The 19,823-nt window shown below is 57.7% G+C and overlaps 1 protein-coding gene across 1 annotated transcript in view; it reads right to left on the bottom strand.

Moving 5' to 3' along the window:
• COG7 (component of oligomeric golgi complex 7) overlaps positions 1 to 19,823 on the bottom strand; it is a 61,306-nt gene that overhangs the window by 1,658 nt on the left and 39,825 nt on the right. The window contains exons 12-19 of the mRNA XM_025047280.1: positions 19,560 to 19,714; positions 16,035 to 16,151; positions 14,169 to 14,234; positions 9,716 to 9,902; positions 8,239 to 8,379; positions 4,876 to 4,959; positions 3,638 to 3,752; positions 892 to 1,035 (exon numbers count right to left, since the gene is read on the bottom strand). Of these exons, the coding sequence (XP_024903048.1) occupies positions 892 to 1,035; positions 3,638 to 3,752; positions 4,876 to 4,959; positions 8,239 to 8,379; positions 9,716 to 9,902; positions 14,169 to 14,234; positions 16,035 to 16,151; positions 19,560 to 19,714 (1,009 nt within the window). The remainder of the gene's footprint in view (positions 1 to 891; positions 1,036 to 3,637; positions 3,753 to 4,875; positions 4,960 to 8,238; positions 8,380 to 9,715; positions 9,903 to 14,168; positions 14,235 to 16,034; positions 16,152 to 19,559; positions 19,715 to 19,823) is intronic.

Here is a 19,823-nt window from a genome sequence, read left to right as displayed (position 1 = left end):
TCCAGCCCAACCCAGGCCCCGCGGCTGCTCACACCCGCCGGCTGGTTCTGTGCACGGGGCTTGCAGTGCGACGGGCCCGCCGGGGAGTGCGGGAACCCCACTCTCCCCGCAGCGCGGGCCGGGGCAACAACACGAAGCGGGTCCCCCTGTGACCACCGAGAGCTCACGGCCTAGCGCACGCAGCTCGGAACCAGGGCCGTGGGGTTCCGGCCTGGCCCCCACTGACGGCTCAGGACTCGGAGCAAAGTCCCTCCTATTTCTCCTTCAGCAGAGCGAGAGGCTGGCCTGGCCCTATGGGCGCCCGGCTGGGGGCTGCTCGGTCCCCAGGGAGCTGACCTTTAAGGCCCCTACCACCCTCTGCCCTGAGCGCCCCAGGAGCCGCCTCAGGCACAGCACAGGGGGTCGGTGGCAGGGTGCCAGGCGACTGGGGAGACGCGCACCCATGACCTCGGAGCGCCACCCTGCTGTGAGCGCCGGCAGGGCCGGAGGCACGCGTGGGCCTGTCGCCTGGGAGGCCCGCTACGCGAGGGCCCCGTGCCTCCGTTTCCTCGTCAGCACGTGGAGCAGGCTGCAGACGGCACTGGCCCAGCACCTGCGGGCCCACCGCAGGCCGAGACCTAACACACGCGCGTCTGGCTGCGCACTGCGTACACAGAGCGGGAGGCCAGGCCGGGCGAGGCCGTGCACACACGTTGGCATCCGTCATTTCCAGTCACCCCAGTGACTCTCCCCTAACGTCCTCAGCCTCGGCCAGACTTAGGTCGGAACCCTGGGGTTGGGGTCCAGAGGACTGGCTACATGAGGAGCTTGGGAGCCAAACCTGGGATTGGCCTTACAGAAGGCCTGGGAAGAGATTCCCTGAGGGGACGGGAGGGCAGGGGAGGGACCCACCGATGTCAGTGGCCAGCTGCTTGGTGGAGTGCGGGGTGAGCGTGGGGATTTGGAGGATCACGTCGCAGTAGGTCTGCATGGTGGCTCTGGCGATCGAGCCCAGCCAGTTGTCAGCCATGTTGTCCAGCTCGGGCAGCTCATCGCCTGGAAGGGAAAGAAGGTCACCAAGGAATGCAGAATAAACCCGGATAAACCCGGCGGCGGCGGCTTCTTCAGAGCCCTCCGGAGCTGGCCCGCGGCCGGTGCTGCACACGCAGACGGGCCAGGGCACCAATGGTCTGATGGGAAGCACAGGAGACAGAACAATCCCATCTCAGGTCGGTGTTCCCAAGGCTGGGTGTGCAGTGTGGCCACGCTGCCAGAACTTCTGCGCGAGGGACAGCCGGTGAGCAGGAGCCCCACGCTGTGCACCTACTGGCACAGCCCAGACCCACGGCCACGGTCAAGACGCAGGTGGCACGTCGGCACAGGCCCCAGGTTCAGGGTCAACTCCACCACTGAGCTGGGTGTGACCTAACTGCTCACACCGTTTTCACGTGTACAGCAGAGACAACATTGCAGGGCCACCGTGGGGATCAGCCACGGCCCTCAGCACAGCCCGCCACACGCTCGGTGCGGCGTGCACGGCGGCCGGTGGTAGACGATGACGGAAGGGAGATCGGGAACACGCAGCAGGCGTGGGAAATGGTGCTGGGCAACAGCGCTGGGCACGGACGACACTCGAGAACCCCGTGGGCCCAGGCAGCAGAAAGGAAACAGCCTCAAAGGTAGGGCCTCGGCAAGGGTGTGACCTGACAGCCCGTGCACGCAGAGTCAGTCGGGCTGTGGCAGGGAGAAGCGGGGAGATGGGGTGGCCATCCAGGCAAGAGATGGACCGGCCTGGCCTCCACGGGGCAGAGGGACACCGGCAGCAGGAACAGAAAGGCGGGCAGCAATGGGAGCAACATTAAAACAAAGGAGAGACAGGCGGTGCAAAGTAATGCTTTAGAAGAAGAGCCAGAACCGGCCGCGGCCCCTCCCATGACAGAGGTGCTCTGCGCCCCTCACACAGAGCGCAGCCGGGGGCACCCGAGCGCGGCTGTGGGGAGTGTCGTGGCTGATTCTTCTAAACTCACGATCTTGTTTTACATCTAGCATCTGTGCAAATGCAAACTAGACAATTAAAAAGAGGACAAATGCAAATGAGCACATGGACAGCAACATGTGACTTAGGGCTTCCGCCTTGGGAACGGACAGCTGGGCTGGTGTGCACGGCCGGAACCGCGGCTTGGCAAGGAGGCTGGTCCAGGGGATGAAGCTGCTCCCCGCTGCCTCTGACGCGAAGGTAGAAAACCCAGAAAGGGCTGGGCCTAGCAGGCCGAGCTCCAAACACCGAGATTCGAAGGTCACTGGACAGAAATGGAAGCCGACGACAGGAAAGTGGGTGAGACACGGAAACGCGTGAGACAGAGGCTAGTACCTTGGGGGACGCTCGAGTCGGGGAGAGGCGCCCTCTCTGGACAGAGGGCAGGGGGCAGGCATCTGGTAACTGTCTGAGTCCCTGCCGGGTCCTGTGCCAACCTGAGTGCTGGCGCTGGGGGCCCTGCCCTGATGCCCTCTCTGGCCAAGGAGAAAGGCCCAAGGCAGCGAGGTCCGGCTGCACCGCGACCACGAGCGAACAGTAACGGGAGCCCGAAAACAGCACTGTGCTCGGGCCATGCCCCAGGCGCACATAACATGTGGCACGCGAGGCCAAAGGCATCCGAGCAGACAGCACACACTGCGCTCGGACACACAGCATGCGAGATGGTCTGCTGCTGAGGGAGCATGTGTGCGTATGGCTCCGCAGAAAGGTCCCCCGCATGGCACCGGTGGCCCCTCAGGGCAGATTTTCAACCAGAGGAGAAACCCTGGGGGGCCGGAATGTGAGCACAGGTGGGTGTCCCCCCAGGGGCCACCAAGGTTCTCAATGGCCCCCAGCAGGCAGGGCTCGTCAGTCAGAGGGCGAGGACGAGAGCCAGGAACTGGACAGAATGCAGGAGAAAAGGAGCCCATGAGGAGGCGTGAAAAGGCCCAGCAGGTGGGTGCCAGGCTCAGTGACACAAGCTCTCGCATTCGAGTTCAAAAATGACCTGGCCACATGGGCTGCATGATGGCCTTTTCCAGAGCTGCGGTCCCCGCAGGCGGGCGCTTGCCGAGGGCCACGCGCACAGCAGCAGCTCACGGGAGAGGCTGCACCTCCCACCAGGTGACCCACCTGGAGCTGGCAACCCAGGCCTCAGCGCCACCCTCAACCCAGAATCACCCTCAAGCCCAGGGCAGCGGCCATGCCTTCGAGGGCCTCCCGCCCCAAAGTGGCGCAAAGTGGGGATCCCACCAAGAAGAGGGCCGAGCGGAGCGGACCCACTGTGCGCGTGACCCTTCTGCATCTCCCTTCGACATCCCCAGGGTTCGATTTCCTCGTGGGAAAAAGGCTCGCAGAGACTTAAATCTCCTGCCTACTTCTCACGGTGCTGAGAAGGCCCTGCCAGCAGCTCACCGTCTGGCCCCCCAGACCTCACACTGTTCAAATGCGAGAAGCCCTCGGAGCCCGTGTGCTCAACTTTCTACACGGGTGGAAATCCTCCGAGTAAAATATAGACAGGAAAAAAAAAAAAGAAACACTCAGGTTGGCTTCTCGTGGCTGTCAGGATTTTACTCCGTGCATGTGATGAGGGGCAGGGTGCCGGGGCACGCACCGCGCACGTCCCCCCGCCATGCGCCTCACCCTGCTCCGGAGGGAACGGCAGCTTCCCGGCGTGCAGCGCCAGCTCTAAGGCAGAGTCCTCCTGAGTCACAAACGGCTCCAGGTTCAGCGGGAGGGACATGATGTACTGCCCGATCTGAAACAGAGGACAGCACGTCCAGCCCGACACGGACACTCCCAGGGAATGTCACGCACGTGAAGGCAGACAACGGGCAGACGCCCACACCTGGGGCAAGCCCAGCCTGACCTTCCCCGTGCGTACCGATGCTGGGCACGGCGACACTACACAATCGGCGGTCGTGTGCGCGCAGAGCGCAGGCCCACGGCCTCACTCGCGGCCTCCATGTCTGAGAATTTCAACACACACTCCGCCTCTATGAGATGATGGGTGCCAAAGTGCTTTGCAAAATTTACAGCCCTTGTGTCAATACAAGTAGTGATCACTGTTCGCGGGTGCCCCATCCGCAGAGCACAGCCAAGGGAGGGCTCGGGGCTGGCTTCTGGGTTTGGGTCTGGATCTCCTTCCCGTCCAGGTTATTTAACGAGGTAAAGGGATTTTGTTGGAAAAAGCCATATATGATCACGAATTATGAAAAAACTAAATTGTTTTCATAACACAAACTCTAGGAAACACTGACAAAACCTTCTTGGCTGATGGGAAATCTTAAAAGGTAGGATTACAAGACTCTGGGGACAATCCCACAAATAACGTCGTGTCTGTCGGAGACACGTGACTGTCATCGTGGGTATATCTTAGACATCTATTTCTATTACAACTCGGAACTATTCTGTGTTTTAAGGTTAATTATTTGTTTCAAAATAAGGTTGATTTTCTGATTACAACAACACTACTTAAAAGGCCTTTGGGCCTGTTACTTTCTTTTGGATCCATAGTCTAGACATTTGCCTCAATTTAGAGTTGATACCGATTCTGCAAGCTAAGCCTGAGGATGCTCAGCTGGCCCCACATGTACGTAGCCGGTGGCAGGTCCCTCTGAGAGTGTGGGGTCCTGGCACACAGTAGGTGCTCACCACAAGTCTGCCAAATTTGAATTCAGAACCACGCGCACACAGCAAAACTACAGAGAAGAACTCAGCGGCCTGCATCCCGTCTTCCATCGGCCTCATTTCCTTGAGGTTCTGGGTGTGGGTGGGGACCACCCAAAAGCAAAGTGCAGACGGCCCGATGGGGGGTGACTACTTCACCCAGGAAGGCAGGGACAGACGCCGAGCGGCAGGGGGGCACAGGAGGCTCTTACGTTGCTGATGTATTCGAGAGGGGTGAGGCTGAAGGCCGGCAGGCCATCGGCCAGGCTTTCTCCAACGCCGGCGGTGCTCCAGCTCTAGGGAGGAAGAAAGAAGTGGTCAGTGTCACAGCGCCAGGCGGCACGGATAGCGCCTTGCCAACACACAGCAGAGCTGGCAGCCGAGGGACGTCTCACCCTAAACCAGCACCGCAGCCCACCACTGAGGGAGGCGCCCCCTCTCTCCTGGCACTCCTGCAGACCCAGGGCAGAGCCCGCCATCTCGACTGAGTTGCTCCGTGGGCCCGGGCCTCCTGTGTCTCCGATCAGAAAGTGGAGGGGCGAGCGGGCGCCCTCTGCTCACAGTCCCCTGCTGGTGAGGCAGCTGGGACCCCCAAATTTGCCACGGCGACCACATGCAAGCCTGGGGACAATATAATTAGCACAGGAAAATAATTTTTTAACAGACATGGTTTTAATAACAACTGAACTTTTAAAGTTAGATTTAAATTTCTGATTTAAATACATCTAAATAGTAATAAAACCTAATGCATTTTGAGCAAAGAATCCAGTACTTAAGGCCAGGCTGCCGCCTGCGTTTCTGCTCCCATCTGCATTTGTTTTTCAACTGACTCGGAGGGGAGGAGAGGGGTCTGCAAACCCCGCCAGCTGCCCTCTGTCTGGGGAGACCTTCAGCACCAACACATCTTCTTTCATCATTTAAAGTGAGAATGCCTACGATTTCACCGCGGGAGCAAGTTACCGGCATGCACGTGGTTACAGAGTTCAGTGTGGCACGCGCCCTCCCGCAGAAATCGAGTTTCTCAATTGCAGCCGGAGTCACTCTAAAGCCAGCCTGGAACCCAGGGCCCTTTCTGGATGGACTCTTGGAGGGGCTCCCGGGCCACACTGCAGCCGCGTCCACAGCCTCCCGGGCCTGGTCTGTCATCTGGCTCTCCAAGCAGCGAGCCGGGAAGGTGAGGACCATGTGCCCGCAGCCCCCGGCCCCCCAGCCTGGGCTCTCTAGCCGATGCCATTCTGATTTTCTTTGCTCTAGACCAGCTCCCCTCTTCCCCACTCCTGCCCCTACAATGTTCTAAACACTCTGTTCTTGCTTCTTTTATTTCAAGATACTCTACTTTCTTTAATGCCCAGCTCACTGAAGGAACACCCTGTCTGTCACCCACACGTGCCAGTGCCTGGGGTGTGCAGCACCATGCACTCGGCTTTGTAGAAAGGGGACAAGGAAAACAGGAGTCTTGGCCCTTGACCCCGGGTCCTGGGGAGCTCAACACGGGTGTTGGAGCGAAGCTCTTTGGAGATTAATGCAGCAGCTTGAGAGAAGGATTGGGAGGCAGGTGGCTATGAAGCTAGAGAAGCAGTTCAGAGGCGGGGAGCCCCCAAACTGGGGCAGTGGCCCTGGGAACAGACGGGAGCCATGTTTAAAAAGGAACAGTAACCTCTTGGTGCTAAAGTCACTGGTGGGGAGGGGCACGGTGCAGAGGGGTGCAGAGGGGTGCAGAGGGGAGGGGGCAACGCCATGGGGCAGGACCCAGCAAGGGCTGAGCTGTGTCCCCAGCAAGCGTCCAAGGGACCAGCACTATGGACAGGCAGGGAAGGCTTCAAGAGGAGGGCAGGCAGAGCCAGGGCAGGTGACCAGGTGGAGAGAAGGGGGCGGCGTGGAAAGCAGTTGGGTGGGACCAGAGCCCCCGCTGGACTATAGGACCTTAAAAAGCGGTCACAGGTGGGCTGGAGGACGGCAGCCGGGAAACGTTGTGATTATTTTTCACTTGTCCCAAACTTAATTTACAATTTCCTTCGAATGGGCTTTTCCACCCCTGTGTCACCACATAAAACAGGCGAACTTCATAGTCTGTTCTGAAATGGAGCAGAGTGGGGCTTTATAGCCCAGTCATGTAAAAGGGCGGGACGATTTACAAGCAAACATTAAAAACAAACATTTAACCACCAGGGTTTAGTTTTCAAATCCTCAAGGCCAAGCCCTTGCCTTTGTGCTGTGCTTTCTTGCTGACACTGGTGGGGAGCACCTGACCTCAGAGCTGCCCTCCCCGTCCTCCCAGCCCAGGTGTCCTGCCGAGGCCGAACAAGAAGGCCGGAGCTCGGGGATGCGTGTGAAGGGCAGGTGGGGGCTGCACACCTGGCGCTGTGTACGGCTAAGACTAAAGGAGGAGGAATGAAGAGCTCAGAAGGGAAGGTCAGGGTGTTCAGCTGTGACTCAGGGAAATAATAAAGGCAGCCGCGTCCGGAGGCAGGGAACGGGGCTGGGGAAGGGGGCGGGCCGTGCGCAAGCTAATCCCTTGGCCTCTCGAGATGACTCAGTGTCAACAGCCAGTTGCTAAAAGGGAAACCTGATGAGCCGAGCCAGTGAGCCCGATCTCACAGTCTCCGTAACCTCTCTTCTTAAGCTCGGAGAGAGCCGAGAACTGATTTCTTCTGTGGTGATGGAACTAGTATCTCAAGTTCAAACCGCCCTTTGGTTTCATTCACTTCGTCTTCTTTTTCTAGTTAAATCAGAATAAAGCACGCACGGTACGTATTTTGTTCTTCAGATAGCCCGCGTCACGCGACCCCACTTCTTCCTGTAGTCCACCTGCCTTCAGCACGTGAGGGGCACGAAGACAAGTCTGGGACAAATGGCAAGTGTCCACACCACTTATTTCTAGACGGTGGGATTTCGAAGAGATTTACTGCTTTTTCCTTTTACACTTTCTTGTGTTGCTTGATTTCTCAAAATGAATACGTGTACTTTTTGTTTTAAAAAACTGTCATTCCTCTTAAAACATGAGAATCACAGGAAGGGAGAAAACCACCCCTCCCTTTAGCAGCTCCCGGCAGCCACGGTTGGGCCAAACCTCGTGCGGCCCTCAAGCACCTGCACAGTGAGAACGACTGTGTCACCCTTCTGAAGATGAGGTCACGGAGGAAGTACCGGCCTTGGCCACGTGACCGGAGACCACGTACGGACAGGCAGTGCTCGGGCGAGCTGCCGGTCAGCCACATGCTCCTGCTGCACGGTGACAGTGGCGGCTCTCCTCCAGTGTTGCCAACCCTCAGAATCCCAGACCACGCCCAGGAAGCCACGGACGACCTCACCAGTCAGCGCCTGCGACCTGCCCCAACCTCCCCGGGGGCAGACCCCCTGCCTCCTCCCAGAGGGATCCGAAGCTGCTCCCTATGCCACAGCTAACCAAGCACCAATCCCAAAGGATGGCCCGAAACAGGCATCACCGTAGCTGCAATTAAGATGAGAAATTCTCGCTAAGCAGTGGGCTGCAAGGGAGCAGTGACTGCAGGGGGGCCTCCTGCCTGGGGCTCCGGCAGGGGGGTGGCCTGGGAAGGAGGCAGGCGGGGACTCACCTCCATCTTGGGAACCAGTAGCAGCTGCTGCTTGATGCGCAGGAAGACTGAGTCGAAAGCCAGTTGGTGGGCCTGCTGGTTGAGTCGCATCAGGGCCGCCTGAGACGCCGACAGCAGGCCATGGCTACTGGACCCCTTCTCCTGGGACAGGACATGCAGGGGCAGCTTGTGAGGTGCAGATCCGACCAAGGCTGTCCGCTCCTCACATGTTTTGAATGTGTGAGAGGAACATAGTAGTGGGGTGCGGGGGAGGTTCTCTACGATGCTGGTTCCCAAACCAGGGCCCGGGGGCGCGTGCCACATCGCAGGCACCCAGACCCAGCCTGCAACTACCGGACTGGGGTACAGCAGGGCACTGGCCCAGGAGTGTACATATGCGATTCACTTTCCCAGTGGCCCTGATGCACCTGAGGTAAGACAAGCTCGTCAGTTGGCAGTTTAGGAAAAGTCACCTGTGACTGGCCCTCAGAGACAAAGAGAGAACAAGATCAGAAGCGTCAAGATAAGCAAAAGTGATGGACGCAGCCTGGTCCCCAGCAGATCAGGCCATCGCACTGGGCTGTGTGCCAGCATGCACACCCCCATGCGAGTCCTAAGGAACCCCATGGAGCCTCAGAAAGCGCAGAGGAGACGTGCACCTCGCTTTGCTATTGTAAATGAACCGATTACAACAAACAGAAACAAATCAGATTAGCAATAAAGATAAACAGAGCTGCTTTACCCTGACCCAAGGCGCGGGGGGCAGGCAGCCGGCAGAGCCGCACTAACGAGGCTTCGTCAAGCTCGAATGCAGCCTGCTGCGGGGCCAGAGTACAGGGGGGACAATTCTAGATTGCACTTGGTGCTATGGGAGCGGTGGTGGCCCCACTGGGTCAAACCAGGACAAGAGGGTGCGGGGGGGAGGGGAGCTCTGGGAAGGGTGCCTGAGGCCCCCTCAGATCCTGGGGGCCATTCCACTTCTGGGGACCCTACGGTTTAAGCTCCAGGTGAAGGGCAGCCTCACGGTGGACACACTGAGAGTCTTAACTGAAGGAATAGCCAGGAGGCACTTGTCTCGTCACATGGCCACGTGGAGGAGGCTGCTTCTCGTTGCCCACCCTCGCTCCTCTCCGGGGGAAGGGGCCCGACTCTCGGAAGGCTGGGCAAGGCCCACCATTGCAGTAGAAGGGGTCTGTCCTGGCACGGGGCCAGGGGCTGCAGACAGGCCTGGCTGTGGTGGGGAAGCACCGCCTACTCGCCCGGCCGCAGATCTGAAGCCACATCCGTAGCCCGCGCCCTGTCAGTAACGAAGCCCTTTACCCGACGCCCGCGCCCATGCTGCGGGGTGCGTCAGCTCGAGGCGGTGCCATAAACATGACGGAAGTGACAGCAGGATACGCCACGGCCCGAGCCCACATGCGGGGCCGGATGCCTGGATGGGGGAAGGCGGTGACGGGAAAAGCTCCTACTCGCGAGAATGCGGCGGCCGGGCGCGTACCTTGAGGGAGTGCAGGATCTCCATCAGGCTGGCGAACTCGGCGGGGCTCCCCCTCTGCAGGTAGTTGTGCTCCTGCCAGGGGTTCCTGCTGGGGGCCTTCCTGTCCGTCAGGACGCTGTCCTGGAGCCCCGTCAGGCTCCGGGGGCTGTAGGAGTCAGACAGGTACTTCCCAGCTGTGGACAGGATCCTGCAAGGGCAGGGGTGAGCATGACACCCTGGGCACCGTCGCGGGGCGGGCGGATCCAGGGTCCCGCTCCTGAGGAAGTGAAGACGTCCTAGTCCCTTGGGACAGAGCTGGGCCAGGCGCAGAGAGTAGGTGCTGTCGTTTCTAACCAGTCACACCCAGCCCATCAGAACATGCCACTTCCCGACACGGCATATGGTCTACACAGGCAACTGTCACCTCACTGTGACCCGGGACACCACAGAGTGTGTGTGCAGACCCTCCCTGCTACACGAGCATTGCTGTTTGTGGTGGTCAGAGCCATGCGAGCCACCAACACCTCAGTCACGCAGATGCTGGTCCCTGGGGCAGGGACAGCGGCTCGCTGCACGCCTCCACCCAGAGGGCTCACGGTCACACACCTAGGTGCGTGCGGCATCCGCGCTGTGCGCTTGGCTTTCGGGGTGTGGGTGCTGCAGAGAGGCAAACTGAGAGGCTGGCCCTTCCCAATTCCGCTGAGAAAAAAAAAAGCACCTCGAGGAGCTTCTAAGTGACCATCAGCCTCTGGTGCTGCTGGGGGAGCCCGGCCTTCCTCCAGAGAGGGTGACCTCCCATGATGGGCGCTGACACCCGCCCGATCTTCCCCCAGGCCCTACCCTCTGCCTGCACGTTTACGTGGCTGCAGAGCTGTACGAACAAACACGGCCAGAACAGCCACGCCACAGGCCCCACACGTGGCCAATGCCGACCCCTCCGCAACTATGCTCTCTCACGGAAAACGCTGCTTCGCAAAGGGCAGCTTTGAGGCTGCATTCACCACTTTCTTTTTTTCAAAAACAAACCCTATGCGTCTGTCAAGGAATGAACGCCTGCACTTGCAAACTAGTCCTGGGGACAGGCCCTCCCTCAGGACTGTTGCTGACTCGAGCAGACACCTGTCTCTGCCCGCAAGGTCAAGGTACAGTGTTCTTTTTTCTTTTTTTGAGTTTTTATGCATTCGTTTAAGTTTTTATGCATCGAGCCCACACCGATGACTACGCCAGGCGCATGGTCTCAAACAGCCTCGAGTTCTCCCTGTTCATTTCAGTTGGGTCTTTTATCCGCCAAACACAGCCGTCCCTGCCGCCGCCAAACTTCCACGTCGTCGCTGTCCCCGTCTGCAGCCTTCCCGCCTCCTCTGGTCCTTCCACATGCCACTGACTCTGGCCTCCCCGGGGCCAACAGAACGCTCTTTCCAAAAACACAACTCTGGTTTTCTTTTTCCCAAAGACACCGCAGTGCCCCCGGGGGAAAAGCAGCACGCCTCGGCAGGGTACCCCGGGCCCTCCCCGCCAGGATGAACGCACCCCGGGTTCATGGGCTCATGCCGACGGCCCTCCACCCCCCTGCCCCGCCCTGCGCTGTGCCCCGGGGACAACCCCACCTCCTCTCCAGGCGCTGCCCAGGGGCTTCTCTGCCACATCTTTCCTGACGCACCCCCACCCCACCTGGCACTGTCTTCTCTCGTCGGCCACCCCCCGCTCCGTTGCACTTATCACACCCCGTCTCACTTCTCCGCCAGATGAAGACAAAGCAGAGTGTTCCCCACTTCTGTGTTCCTGGCTCCTGGCACAAGGCCTGGCACATGCAGGTGGGCCTGAGTGGGTGAGCAGGAGGGAGAGCTGAGAGTCCGGCTCTGTCCCCTGAGGAGTCAGCTCTCCTTCACAGGGCCACTGTGTGGTGTTCTAGTCCCAGACCGCTGGGGAGACTAGCCGCGGCCTGCCACCAAGTTGAAGAAAAACAGGGTGGGAATGTTTCAAGTCTCAAAGACCGTAGTTTAAAATGTTGGGATAGTGTGCTCTCCAAGAAAAACCAATATGAAAGAAAAGTTGAATAAGTACAGCCCCAAGCCCAGGAACTGACGGCCTGTGTGCCCTGGCCTCGTCACCCACAGACACCGTCAGACGGTCTGATCGGTAGAGTCTGGTCTTGCATGACGTGTGTTTACCAGGCTCAGGCCTAAACCACATGGACGCGAACACGGGACTTCTCCGGTCACTGAGGAGACGTGTCTCCCGGCCGCAGCGGGCTCTACCAGGTCTGGGGAGATCAGGTGACCGGCACAGCCCTGGCCCCCGAGGGGCTCGAGTTCACAGGAGAGTTGTGGCACACGCCACGTGCCAACGCGGGGCCAGTACTGCCTCTCCCTCCGCTTCACGTCCTGAGTGCTGCTGCCCCCTCCTCCGTCACGGACTCATGTGTGCTCACGGTGAGTCCCCCAGACCTAACTGCTCCATGGAACTGTCCCGCTGCCACCTGGCCCTGGTGAAAACGCGCTGCTCCAGAAGGAAGCGGTAGCACCGCCAGCCACAATGGGCCCTGGCAGTGTCCACGCCACCCACCCCACTTGCCCAGTGTCAGAGAAACCCCTCGGGTGACAGCTGACTCAGCCCCGCTTTACTCAGCCCACAAATCACAAAATGACGTCCTTCTGCAAGGACATGATCACAACAGGCGGACAGCCAACACCATTCTCGTCACTGAAGCGATCAGGAGTGTTTCGAGCCACTGCCTCTGCCCCCAGGGGGAATGCAGTGAGGCTGACAGGGAGATACGCTTTACAGGCGGCTGCCATTCACGTGGCCTCCCTGATGGGGACCCAGGTGGGGACGGTCGCTCTTTTCCCTTCCAGGACGACACCTCCTGTTTGTAGAGGCTCCCCAGCGACACCCAGTGAGTCCTCCCCTCGTGCCAGAGCTCGGCCAGGCTTCCAGCCTCTCGGGCTCCTCCTCGGTGTTGTGGCCTCGTCAGCTTCCTAACCATGTGCTTCCCTGCCCTTCAGGATGTGCCGGTCGCCTTCGCCTAAAGATCAGGGCAAGTCTGTATGTTCCGACGTGGACAGACGTCTGGGACACACACGCGCGCGGAGAAGCACACATCTAAGGACGGCATGGGGGTGACACACTCTGGACGACTCAGCCCATGTCCGGGTTCTCATCACTGCCTCGTAGCTCTATCCCAAGACGGGGCTAGTTCCGCAAAAACATTCTTTTCCTTAAAAAGTTACTCCCTGTGCCAAACCCCAGGCCTCACTGTCTCTTCATCTGTAAAACGGGGGGTAAAGCGGTATCTGCCTCCCCGGCCGCTGGGAGGATCAGTGCGTTCCTTCGCGTAAAGTCCTCAATGAACGGAAGGAAAAGCTGTTGCTGTTTCCATGGAGATAGGCTTGCGGCTTTTATTCTGTTACTCTGTGAACTGTTTTCACTTGTGCAATGAGCGGGCCCAGGCTGTAACTGCTACTGAATTTAAGAAATTGGTAAGAAGTGGCACCCTTTCTCTCACACACGTGGACATCCCATTTTCACTTCTGGATCTTCTGAGACCCAGACTCCTCGCCCCGCCCAGGCTCCCCCACTGCGCGCTGGTACGCATGAGCACGCGTGTGGGGTGACAGATGCCCACCCCATCGGGCGCCAGTGGTGCCTAAATTACTGGCTCAAGGGAGCCACGCTGTCTCCGAGCGGGTCGCGCGGGAGCGGTGGGCAGCAGCCTTGCCCGCTGCTCGGCTCCCCCGCCGCCGTGAGGACCCGCGTGGAGACCCCTGGGGCCTGAGGACGGCCGCGGGCTCAGAAACGCGAGCGCAGAGGGACAAGCGGAAACGGCGGCGACGTGGAGCGCGGGCACCGTGGCCACCCTCCTCGCGGCTCCGCTTCGTCACAGCCGCATGGAGCACACGCGTCTGTGGACTCCCGGAGAGGAGGGACGGCCGCTGTGCCAGGGGAAGGAGGGAAGGAAGGAGAGGTGGGGGCCGAGGGCGTTCTGAGGGGAGACCGCCTGAATGGGGCGCTTGGGGCAGCGGCTCGGAGAGGGGCGGAAGGGCCTTCTCCTGGGCCGACCGCGGCCCTCCTCCAGACACGGGGCCCAGAGGCGGGCTGGCAGGCGCCATCACCGCCACTGCAAACACCGTCTCTACGGGGTAATTTCCCGAGTCCCAGTAACTGACTCGCAAACAGGCAGTGGAACCCAACCCGTTCGCAATTTGGAGACAACATGTACTGTTTCCTCATTTAGACCAAAACGCCCGCAATATAATAAAAATTACGCGACCACGGCCAAGTAGGTCAGAGCCTTGCCCTTTCCAGGTGCTCCATAAATGCTTGATGATGGCAGTAATGGCACCTGGTATCTAGGTACAGACAGTTCTTGAACTCTGTGGCTTCGGATTTGACCATATGCTGTCACTGCTGTGCTGTGTCAAGTTCCCCCCCTCGCCGGCCAAGAAGCCAGGGACTGGGCCCAGCTCTCTCCTACCTGTTTGCCAGCTGCTGCTCGAAGTCCCCGCACTGCCTCAAGAGCTCTCCACAGGTGGCTATTATCCTAAACAAAACAAAAAGCACTTCAAGTTCAAGTATCTGGAATGCCAACATTTACAGCACAAACATTGTCTCATTCATAAAAATTCTAACTATTCACTCCTTAGGCGGTGTGCTGGGTTCTGTGAAAACACTTAACCGTTTTATGAACTGTTTCATTAATTAGAAATTAATATAAAAGGTGAATACTGGTCCCTTCTAATGCCCTCATGTCACAGGCCTCTTGGCTATGCATCTCAATTCTATACATTACCATCTGAAATAATTTTACATTTTCAAACTACTCAGGTGCTTTTGGGCTCTATCCTTAAGAAAATGGGCTGGAAATATTTTGTGTCTAAAATTTAAAAGCCCAAATTCATTACTTGATGTCTGTCAGATGCCTGCCATTTGCCAGGCATAGAAGAGAACATCGTCTCTAGAAAATACTCTCTCTCTGATCACATGAAAGGCTAAGGAAGATTAAACTGCTTGTTTCTCAGAGACAAACCTGACTGGTCCCCTGATCTGTATTCAACAATGCTTTAATTTTCAAGTCATTTTATGTTGAACCTCAAACTCCAGCAATTGGGTCCTTCAACACCAAACCATAATGTCAGGACAAATCCCAGGATTAAAAACATCTAAGTCTAGTTAACTTTTAACTCCCTCTAGAAGGGTTTGTCATCACCAGGGTATCTAGCATTCCATCGTGAGAAAGGTTTATGAGAAAGTGAGCTGTCCCACTGGCCTCAGGTACAATGGACAACCTGGGCACAGTATTTTCTCGTACCCCCAGCCACCACGGATGGCAGGGGACACAGGCAGCCTCTAGAACATTAAATTTCATCAAGAAACTTCAAGTTTCGATCGAAGCCCATGAGCGGATGATCCAGTTGGTTCCGGGCGGTCTGACTCACCGTGGTTAAAGATGGCCCGAGGAGGGCCTCGTCTGCTCAGTGGGCCACGGCACTGAGACCCCTATGTGTCGCGGGCACCCTGCACACCACTCAGCTAGGGGTCAGGCGGGAGAGTAAGCGGGAGCCGAGCAGTGTCTCTCAGAACATATATCCGTGAAGAATGATTTTAGCACAACAGGGACACATGCCCGGTCTGTCAGAGACTTTGCTACCAAGCCCATGGGGTCATAGCCTTGCATGATGGGGCCCAGTGAGCCCAGAGCTTCCAATTCTTCAGCAATGTTACACACCCACATTATGTTAAATCTGGTTCTTAACTGTGGGCACCTAACCCAAACCTATTTCAAGGCTGCGAGCCAACAAAGTGTGCCACGGGCAGGTCTGGCCACAGGCTGGCCGTCTGCGCTCCAGCTGGATACAGCGCGGGTCAAACATCCCAGGCCACTGGGGCCACAGGCACTGGCCCACGGGTCACACGAGCACAATGGAACCGGGCTGCCAGCTACACCCTGGGAGGAACCCCTCGGTGCCTCGCAGGGAGCTCGTCTGCAGCCCCTTCCCAGCCAAACAGCACCACCTCGCTGCCGGGCACAGAGACGGGGTGCAGTCCGCTGTGCTCCTTCTACAGTGCAAGCTCTACTTCATTTTACATCTGTAAAAACTAGAGGCTAAAGGGGAAAAAATTTTCAAACCAAATAAAAAAGTCTAAGTCACCAAAGAAGCTGAGGAGTTCGTAAAGAATTTGCAAAACTATTCTGAGAGCAAGAGGAGTCTTTTCGGTGTTTGTTCCATTGGTTTTTTGTTCGTGGGCTTGTCCAGACTATTTGCTTTCTTAAAAAACAAGGCGGTGAAAGAAAAAAACAAAAAGCGGACACGCGTGGGTGCTGACCCACTGGGCCCCTCACCTGATGGAGTTCTGAAAAGCCGTCCAGTCTTCCTGGAAAAGGGCGTCGGGGGGAGCGCCATCCAGCCTGCACTTCTTCCGTACCGACTGGAGCGCACTGCTGAAGTCAGACACGTACCTACAGGGAAAGGAAAAGGCCACAGGTCGTGGGCACTGCCCCCAGACTTAAGGACCCCAGCAAACGCAGTTCCGACAGTGCTCATGACGCTGGAGCGCCTTCGGAGGCCCCTACAAGGGGCGACATTGCCTGCAAACCTGCCCACAGGAAGGCCTTCTCCATGCGGCGAGGAGCAGGGGACGGCCACGAGGACGACTCTGGCCGCCGGCCAGCTAAGGGATGATGCTGCTGTATCACTCCCTCGTCCTAACAGACGTGATTCTGGGGAAGCAGGGCCAAGAACTGTTTAGAACAGTGTGGTCCCACGTGACCCGTCACCCGGCGTGCGACAGGGCAGGTCACTGACATCCTGAGCACTGTTGCAGCATCCTGTCCCCTGATTTTCAAGAGCTGGGCTCCACGCACAGGAGCACGGACGGACCTTTAGGCCTGCTGTGGGCCCGCCTCGCTGCTCACCGCCTCATTCGGCATGATCCCGTCACCTCCATGTAACGGTCTCAGGCCTTCAGCCTTCCCTGACCCTGGCTCTCCATCATGCTACCAAACCTGTTATCACAAAGTCCCCGAAGGAAAATAAATACAGACATAGAGAATTTTTATTCTGAACAATATGAAGGTAAAGAGCTAAAAATAAAGTGGCAGCTATCAAGGTCATAAAGCGTTTTAAAGAAATCTTATGACACCACAATTTCCTCGTGCTATTGTAGTTCCGAAATGCACCAGCAGAGAAAGTAAACCACTAAAAGCCGTCACTAACTTAAATTACTTGGATGTGACAAAATTCACAATTAAGTGTTTTGTCGAAGGCTTAAAAAAATGGCTTAACGAAGTCCCCTGCATGGACGCACAGGGTCGTGATGATGACATAAACAAGATGGCATTCACAGAAGTTCCCTGAACAGTATAAAATGAGAGCTGGTGTGGGGTGCTGCTCCGAAGGACACAGTGACTGGAACACGAGGGTGCGGTGGGGAGGACAGCACTGTGGCCGGGTTCCCTGAAAGGCTGTGACACGCGTGCGCTAACCCACCCAAGGTCCCAACTCTGTGCCCGGGGCTCCAGCTCCACAGCCCCGCCTCCCGACTCAGTCACAGCCGTGAAGCCCCGAGCTCTCCAACACCTGGTCAGATGCCACTTCCCAGGCTGTCGCCTTAGGCCAGTGTCCTCCTGTGTCCCCTGCTCGACCCACACTCCCTGTGCTGAAGGGTGTCCCACCTGAACCCCGCACAAGCTGGCTTCACCCCGCTTTCCCTAATTTTATACACGAGTCGTCCTGGCAGCTTCGCAATCTTCCCTTCTCAAACACAATTCCTTTTAGCAACGAAGTGATCACAGCGACTACCGGCAGCACCGACGGTGAGGAGCAGCGGACGAGCGCGGCGAGAAGCAGGCTCGAGAGGAGCGGCCTGGCCGTTCCCAGCAAAGACAGACAGGCAGACAGCAACCACGGCCACAGAAGGGCCGTCCCCGGCCTTCCGCGATGACTGGCAGAGGTCTGACAGCGAGGTGCTCACAGCGGTGACCCCCGTGGGGCGAGCCCAAGGGAGGAAGGCTTCGCTCGTTCACACCTTTCCATGTTTTTAAAAGTTATTTCTAAAAGCATGGTTTTTGTTGTATAATAAAATTTCTAGACCTCAAAAAAATTCTTTCCAGCCACAGAGAAAGGGGGCAAATTCTACTCGATTAAACGCGTCACTGACGTTTTCTCTACAGGAGCACCTTGGCCCCGTCTCACGCCGCCTGTGAACGGGACACCTGTCCCCGACGGGACACAGTGCCCGTGCCGGGCACCGCCCTCGGAAGCTGCTGACGCCCATGGCTGTGACCGGCGCCGGGTCCAAGGGCCCTCAGAACTCACAGGACAACAGTGCTCCCCACGTGTGCAGCAAACAACATTCAGCCCAATAAAAGGAACTTCTTGGGACTCGAGGTGACGTCGCTCTAGAACAGGCTGTCCAGGAAGGTCTCCTGGAGCCTGAGAGTGCATTTACTTGTCTCTGACAGACTCCGGCTCGTAAGCTGCCGAGGCCCTCAGGCCTCCGTCCCGCCGGTTGGAGATGCGGCCACGCACTACTTTCCTTTTCCAACTGAATTTCCATTTCCCCTTTTAACAACTTTATTGCGCTGTAACTCGCACACCACACACTCCGCCCACTTCGTGAGCACGAGTCCATGGTTTTTAGGGTGCTCACGGAGCTGTGCAGCCCTCACCACATCTGATCTTAGAATGTTTTCATGACCCCAAAAAGAAACCCCATAACCTTTAGCAGTCACCCCCGCCCCGTCTCTCCCAAAGCTCCCCTCCCCCCAGCCCCACGCAACTGCTAAGCCCCCTTCTGTCTCTGTAAGTCTGCCTGTTGTGAACCAGTTCGTATAGACGGAACCACGTCACATGTGGTCTTTTATGACTGCCTTCTTTCACTTACGTGGATGTTTATATATGTTTTTATTTTCTATTTCTAATTATACAAGAAATGTGTGAATTTATGCACCTTCTTAAAAAAATCAGAAACTAACAAATGCCACCACCCCACCCCTCCCCATCTCCCTTCCCCATCGGGGCTCAGCAAACTTTCTGTTATGGTCCAGATGTTTTAGGCTTTGAGAGTGGCAGGTCTCTGTCTGAACCATTCAACTCTACCTTCGCAGTGCAAAGGAGTCACAGGTGATAGGGAAGTGAACGAGCCTGGGTGTGTTCCAATAAAACCCCATTTCCAAAAACAGGTGGCAGGCCAGATTTGGTTCATGAGCTAGTTCGCCAAGCCCTATTTTATAGGAACATAAACCTTTTAGACTATAAAGCATTTTAGCTATAAAAGCATTCTGAACTATGAGGACAGGGGCTGGCACTCGTGGCTGTGCACAGGAAGGCGTGCGGGGACACGGCCACGCCCGCCACCGTGTGTTGGCTGTGCCTGCGCCGTGCTGCCAGGGCAAGCACCAGAAGTGTCGACCGACCAGATGGTAACCATCGGCCCTCGCAGGAAAGAAAGCTTCCTGAACCCGCTCCGGAAAACACATCCAGAGTGACATAAAGTCTCACAGAGCATGTGGAAAGAGCACTTCACGTGTTCTTTCCACATGCTCTGTGAGACTTTATGTCACTCTGCGACTTGTTTTTATTCACTCAGGAGTAAGATCCACCATGCTGGCATGTGTTAGCTGCAGCAGAGCCCCCTGTGGGCGTGTGCGGTCCCCGGGCAGCCCGGAGAAGCGACAGGTGGCCAGGCTGCTCGAGGGCCACGTCACCACACACAGCGCCCCACAGGACCTCTCGGAGCGCCCCAGGCGCTCTGCTGCCAGGGCTTCCCCGGGGTTCATGGCAGACGTCTGGGACACACGCATTCTTGCTGGAATGGACACTGCCCTCCCAAGTGGCCCGCCCTGTTCCCTCTCCCCCCGCCTTACTTGGCAAAGAGGGATTTAAGGGCCATCAGCAGGCCGCAGGTCCCCAGGCCGTTGGTGAATCGGACGCATCTGTCCACAGCTGCCGACGCCAGGCCGAAGAGCTTGTTCGCCGAGTGGCCGAGCTCCTGCACGCAGTCGATGACTTCCCCGTGCTCCTGGTTGGCAAGCGTGGACAAAGGAAAGCCGCCTCAGGCTGGAGCGCACGGAACCCCGAGGGCGGCCCCCGGCGCCATCTGCACCCGGCTCCCTCACAGGGACGGCAGG

Source organism: Pteropus alecto, unplaced genomic scaffold (genome assembly GCF_000325575.1).
Source record: "Pteropus alecto unplaced genomic scaffold, ASM32557v1 scaffold15, whole genome shotgun sequence".
In the NCBI taxonomy this organism is placed as follows: Eukaryota; Metazoa; Chordata; class Mammalia; order Chiroptera; family Pteropodidae; genus Pteropus; species Pteropus alecto.
Note: the sequence above shows the minus strand (reverse complement) of the source record. Positions and strands in the feature narration are given on the sequence as shown.